The 22,006-nt window shown below is 39.5% G+C and overlaps 2 protein-coding genes across 2 annotated transcripts in view; one reads left to right on the plus strand and one right to left on the minus strand.

The window, feature by feature from the left end:
* Positions 1 to 977: 977 nt before the first annotated feature.
* tmem64 (transmembrane protein 64) lies at positions 978 to 15,735 on the minus strand. Its single transcript, XM_061742460.1, has 4 exons — positions 15,272 to 15,735; positions 13,677 to 14,505; positions 7,056 to 7,211; positions 978 to 3,855 (listed from the first exon to the last, which is right to left on the minus strand). Exons 2-4 carry the CDS (start codon positions 14,382 to 14,384, stop codon positions 3,664 to 3,666), a joined length of 1,056 nt encoding a protein of 351 aa, XP_061598444.1. The 5' UTR covers positions 14,385 to 14,505; positions 15,272 to 15,735; the 3' UTR covers positions 978 to 3,663.
* Positions 15,736 to 19,015: 3,280 nt separating this feature from the next.
* Positions 19,016 to 22,006, plus strand: part of necab1 (N-terminal EF-hand calcium binding protein 1) — a 41,669-nt gene continuing 38,678 nt past the window's right edge. Inside the window, exons 1-2 of the mRNA XM_061741834.1 lie at positions 19,016 to 19,166; positions 21,072 to 21,096. Of these exons, the coding sequence (XP_061597818.1) occupies positions 19,077 to 19,166; positions 21,072 to 21,096 (115 nt within the window). The 5' untranslated portion in view covers positions 19,016 to 19,076. The remainder of the gene's footprint in view (positions 19,167 to 21,071; positions 21,097 to 22,006) is intronic.

The following is a 22,006-nucleotide window of genomic DNA, read 5'->3' on the forward strand; positions in this document are numbered from 1 at the left end:
ATGTTCTTGGTTTTGTGTGGACACTTTCGTGCGCTGGTGGGAAGATTCTGGGAGGAGATTTGTCCTTTGAGGTAAAGACGGAGCTGACACAGATCTGACCCCAGCCTAAAAAAGATCAGCAGCTCATGTGAAGCTGGAGATGGAGCAATAAAATCCAAGAGGAGTCCAGACTATTAGGATTTCTCTCCGGTTTTTGTATTTTTGTTGAATTTGGGACTAAAACAAAGGATTGTGGGCTACCTTTTTCAAAACATTATGTAGCTGGGAGTTTTTAAGAGCAGAATCCTTCCGATCAATCAACACAAACACTCGCTTCCCTCTGTACAAATGGCTTGTCACAGGAAAGGCGAGACAAGGGCAAGCTTAAGTGGTGCTCCAGTTTAGAGCGCCACAACTGCATCCATCACTACCTCGCTTCACAATCGCAGTGACAAACTGCCCCAGAAGCCAGTATTATTTCTGGCTGTACAGTGATGCTGCTGATGCTGCAGCCGAATATGTGAGGGCTGACAGTTATTTAGGGGTCTGTGAGATAAGGAGGACGTTTCCGTTGCTCTCAGATGATCAGGGATTAAACAAAGCGATATTTTCATAGACGCTCGCCGGGATCTGTTCAATAGCTGTGAGGTAGAAAACTCAACATAGGATGTAATAAGATAACGCTTCGAACTCTAGGAAATGTCAGATAACACTGTAAAGTGAAAAAAATTCAGACAAAAAAAAAAAAATCAAAAACGTCAGTCATAAGAAAAAAAAAAGAAAAATGTGATCAGCAACTCTGAAGTTTTACATGAAGCATCCTCAGCTGCAAAAATTGGAGAATCACAAGACATCAATACAAGAATAGTGATAAATTAACATACTTTTATCATTATTATATCACTGATATTTTATTTAATCATGTGCGATAAGAAAAGAGAGTTAGTTTATCGTAAAGTTGGAAATGAAAATAAAAATCTGAACAAAAGGTTTAAGAAATTCTGACAAGTTTTTATTTTCCTCTTTCATAAATAACATGAACAAGCATCGTACAGTGATAAATAATATTTATGCACTGTAAAACTCTCTGTATTACAAAATACAGCTTATGTGTAATGCACTTGAAACAGTTGGGGAAGTATTGCATTTCATAGCACTGAACGTAACCTCACGTTGACCCTCCGGCCCCTCGGCTCTTCAACAGGCCAGCAATCACAGCCCAGCTCCACGTGTGCCTATGAAATATACTTCCCTTAGGAATCAGTTTTTGCATAACTATATCTAAATAAAATAGAGCCCACCAAGGAAGAACCAAAGCCTTTAATGTAAATAGTTTATAATCCCATAATTCCAAGTTTTTATAGTCCCAGTTGAGACTAAAATATCACCAAATGTCTCCCGAGAGGCCAACAAAGTTTAATGTGTTCAATTTTTGCTTTAAACATGGTTCCACGTGTGAGCAGAATGTCTGAAAGGTTGTGTTCATTCATCACAAACAGGAAAAAATAAAGAATAATCTTTCCCACGTCGCTGAAGAGCTGAGAATAGTGAAATAGTGACCGTCTCTCTAAACTATTTGAGTCAGAAACTGAAAAGTTGTTTTGATGTTAAAACTGTTCATGCAAGTGAGAAGTTACTTCCTAAACACCTTTAAGCATTGATCATTTGAGGGACTTTAAACAAAGTGCTTAAAAAAAACGGAGCGGGCTGCTCTCGTCACGTCCGAGGCAGCAGGTAAAAGGCAGACTGAACACTGTGATGCTAACCTGGGGACGGCGACCCTACAGTGAAATACGCATCAATCTACGACTCAATGAAGACTTCTTGTTTTTCTAAGAAACACATCTTCAAAACTGTGACTAAACCCTTGTCCAAAGATCTCAAACACGGGATTCTTATGTTTCATCTTTTCTGCTTTTGACCGCCAAACATTATTGCTAAATTCAAACACGCAGATCCTTTCAAACGTCACTTAGCGTGGAAAGAACCAACAGCTCGTCAGAGGACTGACGGCGTGGAATGTGTCCGGATAAACATCAACTCTGGCATTTAGAAAAGAAGTTTGCGGCAATAGTGAAGTGGAAACCAACAATGTTCTGCCCAACGTTACAGAACAGGTTTGAGGGAACATAAAGATGGATGTTTCACGCTGTAAGAGCCCTTGGTATTCCTCAACGACACCTTGAGGAGCAGCATCACAATAAATGCAAACATAAAAATCAGTATCACATTCATTACAGTGTCCATGTTTGATTGTCAGCTTCTGAGACGCATTTAGATCTACTTTAGAGCAACCAAACCCCTTCTGAGTTGAATTTATTGGCTGATAATAAAGTCTGTGCAAAAAGAACAAACAGCATGACAACTTTGTTGTTGTTGTATTAAAAGCTTAAACGCAGAAACTGTTCACAGGTCAGGTGTGTCATTTCCAACAACAAGAGTAATAATATAAAGAAAGTCATTATTTTTTAATTCATATTATGGCACATAAAAATAAAAGCCTCTTTATCACAATCTAAACGACTCATCTACAAATAAAACCTAATGAAAACACTGACTTAGGTTTGTGTTATTTTATTATCTCTTTTATGCGCGAGAGCATTTCTGATTAGTTTGGTTTCAGCAAACAACATTCATGTCCCGCTCATCACCGCTTCATGATATATTGCACCGAGTTGTCGAATTCGAACAAAAAACGAAAGAAAGAATCCGATATGGATCATTTCACAGCCGCACAGAGAAAAATGTTAAAAAAAAATAAAAAAAAGAATCAGTGTGAATAAATTGTGTTTTAACAGGAAAAATTGGCATCTCACTTCAGTGTGGGAATTGTTCCTCAGCAGGAGGCGTGGCTCCGCCTGCGGGGAGCTCATCACGCTGCACTCCACGCTAAAACTTCCTGGCACAAACGTTCCTGAGTTCTCTCGCTGTAAAACACGCCTGCTTTCATCGAGACTGCACAACACGATCTCTGCGTGAGAAATCACACAGTCTGAAAGGTTTATTGACAGCTTTCAACCCTTCATCTGTCGTCCAAAACTAAGACACTTGGAAAAAGAAATGATGATAAAAACAATAAAAAGCCAGATCATCAAAACAATATTAATAATGCCCTTATATTTATACTGCAAATGAGCACTGGTTAAAGACAGAAGTACCTGACATGAAATAAAAACAGAAAGCATAAGAAATAAAGGTGCATAGGTTGGCATTCCTTTGACTTGGAAAAAGGAAAAAATAAATCAATTCCTTGGTTCTCAAGAAGGCTCCAGATTGCACATTCATAATGACGGCAGGCAGTTAACGCCTAGCCATGTGTTATGTCACCTCTGATATTTTAAACAGCATAATTTCATTAACACTTCCTGTAACATTAGATGTTTAGAAGTACCACCAACACAAAAAGGGAAAAAAAAAAATCCTCAACATACCGCAAAACAATTCTCTTGAGCACCGTTCCTCTAAAGGTGCATGGTCCCCCATCTCTAACACAACATCTACAGAACAAAGACGCTTTCAGGGTTTTTCCTGCCACACGGTGGTCCTAACACGATGTCATGATGAAAATAATAATCTACCCCATGACTATGACCTGGACATCATCTGAACGCAGTAGGTTGCCTTGACTTCTGCAGTCTTACGAGTCGGTGACCAAGAGCTAGCAGCACATGCAGTCACTTGAGGTCACACCACGTTGACGCAGTTCCCGCCGCCAGCGGTCGCCCTCTTGCTGCAGTAGGTGAAGCCACTGTGATTCGTGGAGGAGCCGTTCATGTGCGAAGACTTCAGCTCCATCTGGCAGGCGGCGATGGCGGCGTTGAGCTCGACCTGAGCCCGGTGCACAACGTAGAACATCAAGCCGATGCTGATGACGATCTGCAGAGGATTGAGATGTGAGATGTTTACCATATTCAAAAGGTATGTTTAATAGTTTATACCAGGGGTCGGCAACCCGCGGCTCTCGAGCCGCATGCGGCTCTTTAGCGCCGCCCTAGTGGCTCCTGGAGCTTTTTAAAAAATGTTTTGACCTTTTTTTCTTTTTCTTATTTTTTCTTTTTTCTTTCCTTTTTCTTATTTTTTTCCTCGCTCTTTTTTCTCCTTCTTTTTTCCTTTCCTTTTTAATAAACATTTCAACTTTTTTCTCGACATTTCGACTTTTTCCTAAAGGATTGTACTTCAACATTAATCTCGACATTTCGACTTTTTTCTCGAAATTTCAAGATATGTTCCCCCAGTTCTAACTAATATAGATACATGCAGCATGTGTTGCCTTCATTCTAAGGCTTGTACAATAATTTTCATTTTTTGCGGCTCCAGACACATTTGTTTTTTCTTAATAAAAAAATGATCTTAAAAAAACTTTAACTCCAACAACGACAACAGCCCAAGTGACTGCAGGTCCTGTGATTAGAATCCTTGAAAAAGTATTTTTCCTTCATTCTGCGAGATCAATATTTTCAAATCCTGTCCCACCACCTGGGGAGCGGCACAGCAACGTCCTTGTCAGCAGCTGCCGCTGCTTTTTCATCCTGCTACTCGATGAAGAGACTACAGTCAAGTCATGCGCTGCAACGTCCAGCAACGTCCAGCAGAGTAGAGAATTACATACCGAAGAAAATTTATCTTTTAGGGTTTGAAAAGTCAAACAAAAAAAAAAGTAGCATAAAAGACAGTAGTTCCCACACACAATCACGTATTGATCTGGAGGTTATCTTCAGGAAGAGATGAAAGTATGCTGGTGTTAGAAAGATGGAATAATGTCTGGTTCCTCTGAATCTGTAACTGTAGAACCAACTGATGCTTATGACAGGAAACAGCTACTGGACTGCTTCTAGATGGCACATAAACAATCGGAGACAAACAGTGCGACAACTCGGCTCAACAAAAGACGTCAACAACGGCTTGCAGAGGAGCTGGAATATCCGCAGTAAAAAGTTAGGCGTTATCAGCATTCTGCAGATATCTTGGTTGTTTTGGAAAGTGGCTCTTGGAGACTCATAGAGCCCAGCCCTGCACCCTTGGGATTGGTTTGGTATGTATGTTTTTTTTACCAGTGGAAATGGATTGTGAACTGGAGGGGAAGCAGATCTACAAACATTTTGACAAAGTGAGTTGCTGGACGAGCTAAAGATGCTTCACTTTTAAAAAGGAGAACAGAGTTTCTATTGTTCGCTCGACTAAGGGTGGGTCTCGGTTTAAAGGCAAATGTTGAAGCTGAGCAGAATAACTTGGATGAAGTGACCCGTCAAGATTTACAGCAAAAAAATAGCTTTTATTTAAATGATATAATAGCATTATTTAAAATAACAAAAAACAGCTTACAAGCAGCCAAGATTATGTGCAATTGTACTACTCTGTCTTTTTTTTTTTTGTATAAAGGCAAGTTTATTTGTATAGTACATTATTTGTACAATTTACCAAGTTGATTCAAAGTGCTTTATAGAGACAATAAAACATCACATAGCAAAAAAAGAAAGCATGATTTAAACTTCAAGCAAAGAAAGAAAGGAAAAATGTAGAATAGATAAATGAATGAACACTATATATACATAAATGACCGAGTTCGGCCGGCTAAACGGCTTCAATTTATTTAAAAAAAAGAACATACATAATACTCCCGCTTGGATATATTATCCCTACACACTAGTTTAGTTTAGTTTTTTTGGGTGAGAGTCTCTTTTAACGCGATGTGAACGGTATACTGTTTTTATTTTTTTTTTTATTTTTTATTTATTTATTAACATACAGTGCAAACGACGACAAAAGACGACATCAGTTTGTGTGTGTGTGTGTGTGTGTGTAAATAAGGTGATGAAAGTAGATACATAAATTGACAATATTAATTTGAGAGTAAATAAGTTAAAATAAATAATAAATAATTATCATATAGAGTGGTGTAGCACGATATAATATAAATATAGCATAATAATATAGTAATATCCTAATATAACATAATTTTTATAAAATATTATAACATATAACCAACTGATATCACCATACTATTATATATATAACAATATAATAATACTACAGTTTAACATCCCATGAGATTTCATAACTTAATATAATAATACACTATGAAACAATATATCATGATAATGCCAGGAATGATTATTAGAGTTAGAATTGGTAGTTTATGTATTGCAATGAGGGGTGAGGTCAGACCGGAGCGTCGGGGAGGCGAGCAGGAGGGTATTTTGGCTTCTGAACTCTTACACTAGTTGACAGACCCGTTAGGGATGTGAAACTTTAACAACTGGTCCAACAAGAAAAAACAAAGAAATCCCACTGGACCACTTTGAGGTTTCGATGCAGAACTGCAGATTGTTTTAAGTTGATCAACAAGAACTGCAATTTCATGCACCACTGAGGTATGAACACTGATCTCAGATGAGGCTGATTGGTGTGTCACCTGTTGTTCCCGAGTGAGTGGCATCAGGTTCCCTCCCCCCATTTAACGGGAGAAAAAACACCAAAGGGCTCACATGCACGCAGGAGAAATTTGCATTTCTCAGAACTCGACAATCTGTCGACACACGCCAGTGCCAGAGACGGCCGAGTCAATAGAAATCAACCTCCTCCTGAGGCCGTTTAAACGCTCATGAAACGGAGAGTGAATCAGGTTTGTGTTTGCCATCTGTCGTATATAATAAGCACTATTTTTGAATACGAACAAACAGCCGGATATTGGGTGGAAATGAACTGTAGTTACTAACAACTGTTGTGCTACAATTATCGCCTCGATCCGACAAAATGTTTACAACAACTCATTAAAGACTGGAAGTGCAGCATTTTAATCTGAAACTCAACAACATGTGGAAACATATATGACTTGCACTGGGGAGATTTATGTTCAAGATTTATGTTGGCCCACTGCATGCTCCGTGTGTGTGTGTGTGTGTGTCTGTAAATGATTAACAAAAGACGACAGATCAGCCTGAGAAACAAAGCAAACACCAGCACACGTTACAGCTGGAAGTTCAGTCACTGCATGAAGCTCCTGAGTGATCGACTCACCATTAAGAAGCACAAACACCACAATAAGTCAATGTAACGTGCCGTCATCGTCAGCTCACCTGCAGGCTAAATACAAAGTAGCCGCTAACGCTCTGCTCAGCGATGACGTCCTCCATGGTGCGAAGCGTGGTGCCCAGGTAGGAGTTGAGGAGCTGCGTGGGCAACAGACCCACAGAGGAGGCCACCAGGTAGTTTGGCAAGGACACATCTGTGATCTTGAATGGAAGGAGAGACAGGGATCACAACAACGATGTTAGCAGAGTGGGAGAAACGGAAAATTACAAACTATCAATGTATCATTATTTCATCCACTGTGTTTTATATTTCAAATACTAAACATGGGCACAGTCCTTCAGTTTTGCACCATTTGGGTAACAAAAATAACCTCTAAAGGGTCAGAATGTGATATTTGAAAATTGCAAATATTGTAAATGACAGCTGTGATGGTTTATGTTTTTGTACGGGAAAAAAAAGAAGAGAAAAACTTGTTTCTCCACAGGTTTCCTCTAGAGATCCAGAAGAGACAGTAAGTGATTTAGATCTTTGGAAACAAAGTGAACTGAAAGTAGGACAAAGTCTTTTTTTTTTTAGACATGGTAAAACACCTGTTTCAATTCCCCTTCAGTGAATATATGATTCCTTTCAGGAAGCATCGCCTCGCCCTCGTAGTCTTCCCTTTCTGCTATCGGCGAAAACACCCAAAGTAGCTTTGGACTCCCAGTTGTCTCTTGCAACATCTTCTCTGCAGCACCGTGTCACTCAAGAGCGACGACGAGCCGAGCTCAGAGAGCCACAGTGGACTTCACTGCAGAAACGACTAAGAGGATAAAAAAGTGACAGAAGAGTAAACAAAAGAGTCCTGGATATTGTCATAAAAGCAACTCGATTTCTTTCTGAGATAAAAATGACAAAATGATCTTTTGAGCTACTTTAAAATGAAATAAGTGTTGTATTGTGTTGAAGGAGATCATATTAAAAATGTCATCAGCCCCTGGTTTGTACTTTATGTCTGCAATCTGGCTTTTCTTGCAATCCAAAAGAAAAAAAGCACTTCAAAAATCAGAAGATCATCCCTGTGGTCACACACAGCTCCAGTGTGAAGTTGTTCTGGTTAGATGAATCCACATAGCAACCCTGGCGTTTACCGTATTTTCCGCACTATAAGGCGCACCTAAAAGCCTTTAATTTTCTCAAAAACCGGCAGTGCGCCTCATATATGATCATTACGGTAATTTCTGTTACTGTAGTCACGGGGATTGTAGTTACTGTACTTGGTGTCGCCGAAGTAACGGCGCTAAAAACATCAGGAATCGTCACAGACGTTCAAGACAACAGCAGCAACGCTGACTTGCATAATGGCGACTTTGACGAGACGGAGCAAAGCTGGTTTTTATTTTGTTAATAAAGTTTGACATACGGTACTTTTCTTGTTTTTTTTTTTTTTGCATTTGCTGTAGGATTTTGTAGCATTTCCTGTTTCCATTCCCTCCATCAGGTAGATACGTAACTCAACCCCAGCCACTATAGTACGGTATTTTACCATATATTTAGTGCGCCATATAATGTGGTGCGCCTTATAGTGCGGAAAATACAGTACATGTTTTAGCTCCACTGCTCAAGTTACTGGATAAAACTGCATAAAACAGAACAGGGCTCTTTTCAAAGGGCCCTGCGACTTCCTTTAATTTGTGGCACCAACAAAAAGAAAAAAAATGACATGGAAATCACACAGAACTACGTTGCATCGTCGATTTGGCAAATCTCAAATGAGTGCTCACCACCTATTTGTACAAGGGACAGCTTAACATCTCGTCCTGTGGTTTTATTTGATTCCTCGGTGTCTTATTTCATATCTTAGTGCAGGCACCTAAATATAAACGTGTGTTTGTGTCACCGTCACCCTTGATCCCTTGATTACGTGATGATGTAAGCTGCAGTGTGACTCCGCTGGCCGTGTGTGGATCTGACCTTGGCACAGCTGATGGCACCGTGTCAAATCATTATCACGGCTTTGAAAAAAACATGATCCGTCACCCAAGTGTCTCGCTGGAGCGAAAAAATCTCACACTATCCTCCGTTATGATGCTACACACCGATATGGGCCGTGCTTTAATTTCATACCCAGGTGATGCAACTTTGAAAAGAGCAGCCCTGATGTGTAAATCCCTTGTGTCAACACACAACACTTTCAGCTGATCCGAGACACTCGTAAGAGCTGCAAACGTACGGAGACGCAGTCTCTTCCTCTCAGACATCAACCCCCTCTGTGACCCCTCTTCCCAACCAGGCATCTCACGTACGCAGCTGTTCTGCATTCAACCAGAGGCCGGCTACTCTTTGGTATTTCAATAACCGAGCAGAAAATTCCCACTGAACCTCCTCCTTGCTTCTGCAAGCTGTCGTATCAAGATAACCTGCAAATTCAAGTGAAAAAACACTCCTCCCTGTGCTTGACCTGATTTATTCATAGGAGCAGTGATGCAGGGCTAACTTTGTGCTCGAAAAACAAAACTGTAAAGTCGTCTCTCTCGACTGAGCTGCAAAATTTATCGACTGTGATGCCGGTTTCCTTTTTGTGTGGATACGCGCAGCTCTCGTAATGAGCAGTGAATCACAGGGTCTCTGATTTATTGTCGTAGCATCATGTCATAAATGACATGTTAAATGTCCTAATTGCGTTATCAGCTCATAATGACAGCGAGGAGCTGGAGCGGGTCTAAAAGCAGAAGCAAGGGTTGTAACTTTGATGAAATACTCGTGGGCGACTGAACATGTCCACTTCGTCCTCACACACATTTTTCCTGAGCTGTCCCCTTATTCTGCTAACTGCTGCAGTCTCTGGGTCGTTTCAGGTTACTCGCGATAATGAAGCGCCGTCCGCTTCAGCAGAAACGAGCAAGGGGGCACGGGGAAGTGTAGCTTCACCCACGGAAAACGCTCACCAAGGGCAGAGCAGGCGAGACATGATTTCACCCCGAGTCGGGCATCGAGTGGAGGCAAAAACTACTTTTTCTTTTTAATTATTATTATTTCTTGAGGATGTGATCATAAAGATACAACAGGAGCTTAGTAACAAGCCATCAGATGAGATGAATTACAAGGTGTGCACGAGAGCCGGAGCCAGGGTTTGAAAACCCTCCTGAGCTGGAGGTGAGAATGTTGCAGAGGAAGCAAGTGGAGAGGAGTCATCTTATTAACCTTTTTCTGGTCACAGTAGCTCAAGTCCCTGGTGAACGCTCTACGGTGACATTTACAACTCAGAGGCGAGCAAAAGAATTTAATACCAAGCCATAAGAAGGCAGACTCATCTGTTCTCGGCTTGTCCCACACAGAAAAATAGTTTGTTGTCCCTTTTATGAAAAGAATAATAAAAAAAAAAAATGCAGTCAGATTAGCATAAGTGAAATATTAGATTACTATGTTTTCAATAGTGTGGAAACACCTGAAGATCTAACAGATGTTTTGGGGCATTTTTCAGAGTCATTGCAGAATATAAACCAACTATTTTCGCAAGTTAAAAGGAAAATATTCGATAAGTCGCCGTGTGAAGTGACGTGAAATTGTTACTTTTTTCCTTCAGTTATGCATTCAGTTCAAGATGACTACTTTATTTTATCTATCTATCCATCTATGTGAATTATATGTTATATTTCTTTTGTTTTAATAAGATATACCCACATTTGGATAATGTAAGGTTAGGAGTTTGATAAGAAATGATCTACCTTTATCTTCTCTGCATTCAATAACTCCACATGCCTCCTTTTGCCTTTTTCAGCAAGTCGCTGGAAGTTAGATTAATACATCTAGCCTAAGTGACAAGATGAAACTACCTTATAACTCCAAAATGTTCTGACTTACATGCAGTATTATCACCAACTAGATTCAGGTAAAGATTGATAGCTTTCACCATTATAACAAAAGTGCCAATAGCTTGATCAAAATGCTTATAAACTTCACTGAAACACTGATTGTGGACAATAAATTGCCACCTCAGTGAACACGTATCTTTTATTTTTTTTTTAGAGCAACCTCAGCTGCAGAATAAGATTTTATCTTAATCTGTGATTAATAAACCTTAAAGGAAGTACTTTAAAGAGGACAACTAACAGTTAGAGACAAAGACAACTAACAGTTAGAAATATGACAGAAGAAAAAAAGCAACAAAACTGATATTTGACCAAACAAAACTGACGGTAGGTCGATAATGCAAGTCAGCGTGACAGAAACTGGGTGTACATATCTGCATATCTGCAGGTTTGACATCTCAGAGTCAGTCAGGTTGAGGAAACAAAAGTTAACACTATGACAACGGTTGGAGTTTCACCGGTGACGGTGACATGCGTGGGACGCATCAACCTTTGGACGCAGTGACACACTGTGTTGCAACTATCCAGCCTGAAGCCTGAACCCATGAAAAACAGGTGATATTTTAACCACTCAGTTAAGAGAAAGCCATCTATTATCCAGAACACAGCTGATCAAAGTGGGGACACAGGAATAATGTCAATATTTAGCAAGTCAAGCAAGTTTGACTTGGACAAAAGTCCAAAAGGTAAAATCAAGACAGAACCCAGAAACAAGTTCCCTATGAACACGTTTAAAGATCTGATTCAAATATTAAAGCAATTTAGGGATATTCTTCAGTTTAACATTTACTTATCCTTAATTTTTATCAATACTGAAGACTATAAAGTTTACAGAGTCATCTAATATTTACTGAGCTCACTGCTCAGCTTCTAATGTCACGGCTCGGGCACCGAAATTCGATATGCGTCTAAAATACCAGCTGAAGCAAAAGCAAAAGTGAAGCACAAGCCTTTAGAGCCGGCAGTGAGTCAGATACCGGTGATATCTCGCTCATCCAGGATGTGTAAGGGTCATTTGAATGCATATCGTAAACACATTTATGCAATACTGATATCTAGGTCCATGGAGTCCATCGTGTAAACGCACACTGGTAATTAATTTAAAAAAATAAAATATTAACAAGAAGTAACAGAAGTCATTTAGATCTCAAATAAAAACCAAAGCAATGAAGCCTATATAATTTTAATGCACTACAAATTTCACTTCTAATTTTTGGTGCACTAGAAATATCTGAAAATAAAAATCATAGCTACAAAACATCTGAACTCAAGGGCGACTGTCGTTTACAACAAACGTTTACTCTAAAGTGGTTATGAGGACACCATCATCTCCATACAGACAACAAAAAAAAAAAAAGACTATATAAATCATTCAGGCCAGGAGCTCAACTGGTTTTGCACGATAACGTTGTAGCGCTTGTGAAACATAGTGATGTCATCTTCTTTTCCCATTCCTGCCTCGGGCGGTTGATCCAGCTCCTTCATGCTTTAGGTCATAAATGCCTTTCAACCCCCCGCTTTGCATCCACTTTTCTACGACTGCAAGTGTTTTGATACAGAGCAGTAGGGAAAATAAACTAAAGCTACATGAAACGATCATGGGTATGTTTTAAATACAGACTGGACACTGAGGTTTCGTGTCACGTTAATGGTTTAGAAATGCAGATTTGAAAATGACCCAAAATGCTTGTTTGCTAGATTTACTGATCTTTCTCGTTCCACTGCATTGCCAAAACAGCGAGTCTGAACCTCACTAGTTGACGTTCAGCCGTTTGTGAAGACACGGTGTGATTGTCGTGTTTTGCATCATGAATTCAAGCCAGGAACATAAAAATGACAACTAGTCTATGTACACTTGTTTCTCCCAGGATATTGTAAGAGACGCATGTCACACTCGATCCGTCATCCTGACCCAACAAGCCCCTCGAAGGAAGTGATGAGGGTCTTTCTGCAACACTTTGATTGGTGCCACTTCAGTCTACAAGTGGCCTTGAGTTCAGAATCACCTTTAGGTACCCTGATTCTTTATTTCATTAAAACTGAGTTATCCCAGTAGACTGGCCTAGCGGAGGACATTCTGCTACTCAATAACAGATCTTTCAAGGCTTTTTTTTTACCATTTGGACGTATTGATAAGTGGACTGAGAAGGGTAATCAACGTGTATAAATTATTTATACAATGTGTGAAGGTCAAGGCCTCGGGTTAAGTGTGGGAATGCAGAGAAAGCAATTTCTTAATATTGCTTAGCTTTATTATTTACCGTGAAAAGTACACCTTTAATTTCATCTACGTTATATCAGTATCAGCAGATAGTCTGAAAACCTGATACGAATCATTGGGAACAATTTCCTAGGCGTTCCACTTGTATCCACAAGAGGAATGATCTCTTTTCTCTGGACACTGGCCTTATATTTTCATTTCTGCCAACAGATGGGTTCTGCCTTGAGCCTTGAGGACTGAAGTAACATGACAGCTGTTTTTTTTTTCTTTTTTTTTTTTAGTGTGCAGTTCCTTGCATAATGTGGCAGTGGCTGTTCCCGACTCGCTTCTGGCTAGTTATGATTTCCCCTGAGTGTCAGCTGGCCCAGCAATAACAATGTCCCTTCACTTTCCCTCTAAAAAGGAAAAAAAAAAAGGTTACAGGTTTAATTGTCAGGACTGCAAGTGGTTTTGTTAAATCATCCTCCGGTGAAATAATGAGCTCCTCTGTTCCCAGCCGGTGCACAGATGCGACCTTTTCTGCTACAACCCACAACTTTGCATCTCGTGTGTTTCTGCTAAGAAGAAGAGAGAGAGAAGCCGGTCATACTCACAGAGAAAACTGCATTTTGGAGCCCAAATGGTATGGGCGTGAGTCTCGCTAAGGCCACAATTTTGAGTCCACTTCCTCCTTCCACCACTCGTATGACAGCACTGAGCTGTTCGCTGTTTCCCACTTTGTTCAGCACCCAGTCAGTCAATAACCGCTTGCACACCAGGTGCGCCACGAAGGTCCCTATTAAAACTCCCACCATGACCAGTCCCATGCCCAGCACAAATCCATAGAGGTAGCCAGCTGCCACATTAAGAACAATATATCCCCAGCCGCAGGGAAACGACACTGTAATTAAACCGACTATGAACAGCATGGCTCCGACAAAGCTGTCCAAGCTCTCCACCCAGATCAGCAGGTCCTTCAGGTACTGGCGTACAAGGGCGACGGAGGAGAAGCACACGGCGGTCAGGATGCACGCCAGCAGGGCGCTCTTGAAGCAGAAGGTGGTGATGCAGCACGGATGTCTGAACTCTCCCCCGGTGAAGGTCGTTCCCCCGGTGTCAGCCACGACCTCGGGGTCTCCATCAGTCTTGCCGATGCCAGCAGCTCTCTCATCGAAGGCGCTGCATATCAGGATGTCAATCTTGTCACAGTCCTCCGTGGCAGTTCTCTGCAGCCACCGGTTCAGCTGAATCTGCATCTTCCCCACTGCGTGCCTGACCAGCTTGGTGAACAGCTGCAGGGTCGTGGCCCCTGACATTGACATGTTGGCCCCTCCAACAGGCTCCTGGGGACCTGCAGGTGCTCAGGTCAGGGCTGGGATGTGAGTGAGACGATCCTGGCAGCTTTTACACCCAGCACAAGTCCATGTGATGTGTTGATCTTCACTGTAGAATAGAATAGAAGACTTTATAGATCTCCCAGAGGAGAAATTCAATCGTGCAGCAGCCAACACACACACGCTCAACGGTTTATACAAAAAATTAAAATAGAAATAACCAATAAATAGCTAAATAATAAAAAAAAAGCAATAAAAATTTTTTAGAAAAATGAGTAATGTACAAGAGAAAAAATAGTAAACACAAAAAAACTGATAATATATTTACATGTGCAAAAATACTGTAATCATGTATTAACATTTTTTTTTGAAAAAAATCGATTTTCCGATTCTAAATCGATTCTCATATTAATTCCTAAAAATCGATTATTATTTCTAAAGATCGATTTAAAAAAAAAAATGTTTTCATAATTTTCACCAGGTGAACTTTAATCCCAGTAGTCGGACACACAGTTTGTCATGACAATTCTGAAAAATGCCAGGTGCTTCATGGCAATATGTGTGCGTGGTGACAGAATAAATTAGATAAGCTCAAATGATTTGTTTACTGCATGAACTGTTGCAATTTCTTTCTTTTTTGCACTTTAAATGGATATTGAAAGGCCTGTTTGAGTTATTTATTTCTTAGTTATTACACAATAATTATTGTGAAATTATTATTTCACTAGTTATTTTACAGTCACATAATTCAGGCAACAGCTCGAAAAACATAACACTAAGCCAAATCAATATCGAATCATGATAATCGATTCTGAATATTAAGAATCGAATGGATTCTTGACATTTAAATGGATCCCCAGCCCTAATGCACACACCTGGATGACGGTGGCTGCAGCAGTAGCAGACACATGCAGATCAGATACTCTCCCGGGCCATTCCAGTCCAGTGTTTATCTCGGGTACACCAGCAGGGCAGGCTGCCAGTCCACACACTTAAAGGTGGTATTTCTGCAGCTCGCCATGTTCGGGGTCATCGCTCAGCTCCGGGCAAGGATGAATGAGAGGGACAGGGCATGAACTTTGCTCTCAATACCCGCCAGGAAACCTTACCCCCGTGGACGAGCTAACCAGCTCGCTGCGAGAATAAAGTCCAACATCGTCTCAGATTCAACCCTCGTTTCTGGCCCGAAGCTCCGCTTCGCCCGGGAAACCCGCGGGACGTCGGGAGACGACGTGTGGGGAAACGGTGGTTCCTCTCCGGGCTGCCCGGGGGAGTTGGAGTCGGAGGTTTTCCTTCCAAGGTGGATGTTGTTGCTGCTCCAGATATCCACACCGACCACTGTTTGTGTCCCAGAATGCCAAGTAACCTCAGACCACATGAGCCAGTCTCCGGGTCCCGGCCAACCAGAGAGCTGCGCTGCTATCGCGAGATTTATCGAGGTTTGAATATACATACACACACACACACACACACACACACACACACACACACACACACACACACACACACACACACATATATACATATATATATATATATATATATATATATATATATATATATATATATATATATATATGTATATATATATATATATATATATATATATATATATATATATATATATATATATATATATATATATATATATATATATATATATATATATATATATATATACATATACAGGACTTTCTCAGAAAATTAGAATATTGTGATAAAGTCCTTTATTTTCTGTAATGCAAAAATGTCATACATTCTGGATTCATTACAAATCAACTGAAATATTGCAAGCCTTTTATTATTTTAACATTGCTGATCATGGCTTACAGCTTAAGAAAACTCAAATATCCTATCTCAAAAAATTTGAATATTCTGGGAATCTTAATCTTAAACTGTAAGCCATAATCAGCAATATTAAAATAATAAAAGGCTTGCAATATTTCAGTTGATTTGTAATGAATCCAGAATGTATGACATTTTAGTGTTTTTTAATTGCATTACAGAAAATAAAGAACTTTATCACAATATTCTAATTTTCTGAGACAGTCCTGTGTGTGTGTGTGTGTGTGTGTGTGTGTGTGTGTGTGTGTGTGTGTGTGTGTGTGTGTGTGTGTGTGTGTGTGTGTGTGTGTTTGAACTCTATAGGATGACATCATGTGATATGTAGGTAGAGTTTAAGCAAGAATTTAACTTAGAACAGTACTTATTGTGTCAAAATCAAAAGTATAGACAGGCCATTTGTAATTTTAGGATGAATAACAGTATAATACCAAAAGTCACTGGAAGGTATAAAGTTAAGGTTTGTATAGAAGTCAGAGATTCTGTAACCTCTGTAATGTCAACTGTATTGGAGATGAGTTTCATATTTTGTTTGAATGTAAAAATGTAAATATAATGAATCTCAGACAAAAATATTTACCAAAGTATTATACAAACCGACAATCTATGTTTAAATTGATTTTGTTACTTCAATCTAAATGTTATTTATAAATGAGGCGCCTTTTTGAAGAATGTCCTTCCTCTGTGTAAAGGATTTTTATTTTGCCAAATTGAGTATTTTAGTTGAACATGTACAGCCCGCCACTTGCTATAAATGTACAAATGTTTGTGTACTTGTGCTCCATACCATGTGATCATGGTCGTGAGTTAAAATAGATGATGATGATGATGATGATGATGATGATGATGATGATGATGATGATGATGATGATGATGATGATGATGATGATGATGATGATGATGATGAAAAGTAACAGAATGGGTCCTCAGTCACCAGCACCATGCTCATCCTGAAACTACATGTCCAGCTTAACGAGCTTAACAAGTTTGAAGCTGCAAATGCAGATACCCTGCAGGAGAACTTGCAGCTTGAGGCAGTTGAGCCAGACAATAGGCAAAGCAAGGCACATTTATTTGTATAGCACAATTCAACACAAGGTAATTCAAAGTGCTTTACATCAACATTAAAAGTTCAAGAAAATAACAAATAAAATGATAAGAAAAGAGGTAAAATAATAAAAAGCACAAGTTGTTAAAAAGTAAGGGCAGTAGAGTACAGCAGGTAAGTATTTAATTTAAGAGTATGCTTCAGTAAACAGTGATGTTTTAGGCCTGATTTAAAGGATCTACAGTTGGAGCAGACCTCAGGTCTACAGGAAGTTTGTTCCACCGGTGAGGAGCAGAATAACTGAACGCTGCCTCACCTTGCTTGGTTCTGGTTCTTGGAACCACAACAAACCAGATCCAGATGAACCTCAGGGGTCTGGGAGCTTCATAGGAACTAACAGATCAACCATGTGTTTTGGTCCAAGACCATTCAGTGCTTTGTAGACCAGCAGTAAGATTTTAAACTCTATCCTTTGACTCACTGGAAGCCAGTGTAGTGATTTCATGACCGGTGTGATGTGGTCCAGTTTCCTGGTGTTTGTAAGGACTCAGCGTGCATTCATTTATGTGTCTGTCAGCATGTTGCTACCAATTCAGTGTAAAGGAATCTCTTATGTGGAAGTACATAGAAAAATCCTCCTTGTCTTTTTCACTGTGTCTTTGTTTCTGCTGTATAAATCACATGGGCAATGTCTTGTGAAAGATGTGATTTTTAAGTTTGCTCTGCAAGGTCAAAGTTATCCACTAGATAGAGCTGTTGCACAAATTTCACACTTGTCCAAGCACCCCGCCAACTATTTTGCTTTTCTCAACAGCAGTTCAAATGTTTACAGTTTTCTTACCTGTGGATGATTCGCAAATCATTTTCAAATAAAAAAAATTATTAGAGAAAATGAACGTTATTCAGTAGTCTATGTCTTTAAATGTTTTTAATGTTAGATTGGGAAAAAACTAAATTTTGTGTAATTATCGTCAGAATCTGAGGGGAAAAATTATTGTTGAATTATTGTCGGATGATTTAAAAATCCCAAGAAAGAAGCGTGATGTATATGTCAGGATTGTTTGTGACTTTGAAAAATGCCAGAAATGATCAAGACCTTGTTTTCCTCAAAAGTACCTGAGGGGGGGAAATGTCTAAAGACATTGTTTCATTTCAAGTTGAGTTGACCTTTTAAGAAAGTTTTTGTGCCTTCTACAAAATCTACAAAATGTGTGTGTGTGTGTGTGTGTGTGTGTGTGTGTGTGTGTGTGTGTGTGTGTGTGTGTGTGTGTGTGTGTGTGTGTGTGTGTGTGTGATGCTCATTTGGTTCCAAGTGCTATACACATCTTATTTTTGTTTCAGTGATGAATATTCATTTAGTGTTTCAATAGTCGATATTTATCAGCCTGTGTATTGATCTTTTGAAGTTTCAAACAGATTGAAAGCCGTTTCGCTCTGACTCAGATGTCAAGCTACAGAAACAACAGCCTGGTACCGGAAACCTGTCAAAATAAAAGCCCCCAGCTCGGTAAGCGTTAACGTGTGGGCTGTCAAAGTGTTAACACCACAAAATCTCCTGCGAAAAATGTAAACAAATTTTGCGTTTAAAGCATTAATCCAAATGAAACATGCACTGCAGGTGTTAAATTTTTTTTATTTTAGTTCGGAAATCAAGCCTGATTTCCTCCCACTTCACAGCAACAGAGTCTCGTTGTCTTGCTGTTTTTTTTTTCCATCAGAGACAGTGATCAGTGTTGAAAAGACTCAGGAGGACACATTCCTCTGCACTGACAGCTGAAGCCACACTGTGGATGATGGATTGTTCAGAGGAGATGCAGTCTGTGCCAGAGGAGCCCAGCGTTCAAGTGGAAATTAAAAAGGGAATGTCAATTTTTATTGATGTAAGTATGCATTTCTATGCCATTTAGGGGACCTGCTCCAGAGTATCAGCATTCATTTTGATCTTTCATTAACTGCACTGACTGAAACTGTAAAGTCACATTATATTTTCTTATATCAATTTAGAAAAATCAATCAAAGACTGCCTGAAAAAAAGGAAAATTATTGAAACGTGTTACTATTACGCTCACAGTTACTACACTTGTGCCTTTTCAGACTTATGATGGCACCTCGTGAAGCAGGAGCGTTTCTTGGAATTAATTTATTTGACAGATTTGACCTTTACTAAGAAATGTGGTGTGAAATTCTCAAAGCTGGTCATTTGTTCACATATCAGTTTTCATGACCAATTACTCAAATAATCCAATAGGAATATTAAAGTGTAGTTGTTATTACTTGCTAATTGAGGGAAAAAAAAGATCTTAAATTATTTAATGAAATGGAAGGGGGTGGGGTAAAATTTCAAAGCTTGGATGCTTTTCAGATCTCCCACGCATGATGAAGATTTAAATATAGTTAAGTCGCACGGCATGCTGCATGCATATAAGCCAATGATCCTCTCCCAAGAGCTCTACTTCTGTTGTTCCATGCCTTCCTCCTCTTTTCTTCCACCTCATTATATTTCACTCGTTCCTCTGTGCTTTCTTGCACTTGTGATGTCTTCAAAATAAACCTGTTGGCTGTCTCCGCTGTTGGAGGGAAGGATGCAAACCACCATGAGTTATTGAAAGCAGAAGGATGCATCATGTCATCATGTCATTGATGTCAAACAGATGCGTTGTTTTCTGACTATGAGAGACAGGCAAAGAAACCACAAGAGACGAGTTGGTTGACAGAGGTGCTGTCTCCCGACATGTGTCAAGCCTCCGCTTCAGCCCCTGAAAACGAGTCATTTCATCCTCAGAAATGTTCTTATTCTCCTTGTTCTTGCTCGGCTGCTGGTGTCATTTCCGTGGTTTGAACTCATTGCACATGTCAAATAAATCCTCACTTAATATGATCAGTTTTATTCAATCATTTCATTAATTGCACACATAAGATGTATAAAGGTTATTCTGAGGTATGAAATGAGATAAGACCTGGTTTAGTATGTTAAGCACAGGTGCTACCATACCATTAATTAAAATCTCAATTAATCAGTGAACAGTAAATTATAATTATTATATCTATCCAAGACTATTCAGACTCTCTTAATAGATAACTGATAAAAATGCAGTTAATTATGCAGATAATTATAAAAGAGCTATATAATAAGTAAGGTTAACTGCAGTTTCCAGCACAGGCACACAAGTACTGTCTGATTGTTTTAGTTGTTTTAGGACTGTTTTATTCATTTATTTACTTTGGAAATGTACACTGTGGGCTTGTGTTCAGTTTAAATGACCAATTATACCCAGAGACTGGGACGATGTAACAGGGTTTAAAGTGAGATTATGTAAACATTTCAGTCTGCTTGTTGCGTAGCGGGGAGTAGCAGAGCTCTCAGCTGGAAAATCAGGAAAATGAAAGGCTTTGTTGTTTTTTTAAGTGTAGGTTCTGCATGTGTAACTTACTTCCATAATGAAGCATGTGTACTCAAGAGGTCCACCGAGTGTCATCACAAGAAGAGAAAGTGGGTAACACTATTTTTAGATTAGTGGTCCCAGCAGTTTAAAGCTTATGTGGTCCTTGCCACTCTCTTTCATCTCGTCTGGACTCTGGGACAGCACAATCAATAATTCAACGGCACACCACATTTACAGGGGTGATCAATGATCCCCACACTCATATGTGCACGCACACGCACACACACACACACACACACACACACACACACACACACACACACACACACACACACACACACTTATCTTAGCTTTGATGTGACACTTTGTTTGACATCCATCTTTTCCCCTCTCCCATTACAGATATTGCGGCGGGCCGATAAAAACGGTACGTGCTCCAGCATCCAGCTCCTCTCCAGCTCCCCCGTAAACAGATGCTGCACGTCTCAAGCGTTACTACAACCAGCATTTCTCATGTCTGCAGAGGCAGATGTACTTAGTCAATGAAATTCTGATCATGACTCTGCTGATACTCTCAGTTTCCATGGAAACAGGATACTGACCATGCCTGTTGAGTCTGTGTTTCAGAGCATTAATGAAGAAAAACATTCAAAAAAATGAATGAATAAAATAAAAAAACTGCACAATTGAGATACACTTATCATAGCAGTCTACCTTTAATGATGTGAATCTACATACCTGGGATTTCAATGTAATCTTTTATTTCACCTGCTCTTTCCTCTGATACAAAATATGCATACAAAAAAATCCCCCTAAAATTAGGCTTTATTTTATATTAAAAAGGGAGTGCATACAACAAAGCTACGAATCTCAACGAACAGTGACACATCTCAATCAATCTCCATGTGGCATGTAGGTTTTGCATTTGACTAGTTTGTTTTGTTCCATGAGGTCGAGCTAAGAGATAAATCTGAATATGCATGGGAAGGCATGGGAATACGATAATTAAGTTGTTGGTACACAGACAACATACAAGGACTGACTTTGTGACGAAGCAGCTAAATGAAAACAGGGTGTATTGAAGAATGACATCAGTATACATCCTATAATAGTACTTTAGGTGTTTATTCTTCATTTTCAACCATTGACAACCAATAACACTTGGATGAACGAACGGAACATTACATGCCTAAAGTGAGAAGTTTAACATCTTTTCATTTTTTGGGCTGATTTAAAAATTGCATGTCAGCTAAAAGTTCATAAGGCACATGACTGGGATACGTTTGTTAGGGCGTTGTATTATTTCTTTAACTGTAACCTTTGGAGACTAGTTCAGC

The sequence above is a fragment of the Cololabis saira genome, chromosome 15 (assembly GCF_033807715.1).
Source record: "Cololabis saira isolate AMF1-May2022 chromosome 15, fColSai1.1, whole genome shotgun sequence".
NCBI lineage: Eukaryota > Metazoa > Chordata > Actinopteri > Beloniformes > Belonidae > Cololabis > Cololabis saira.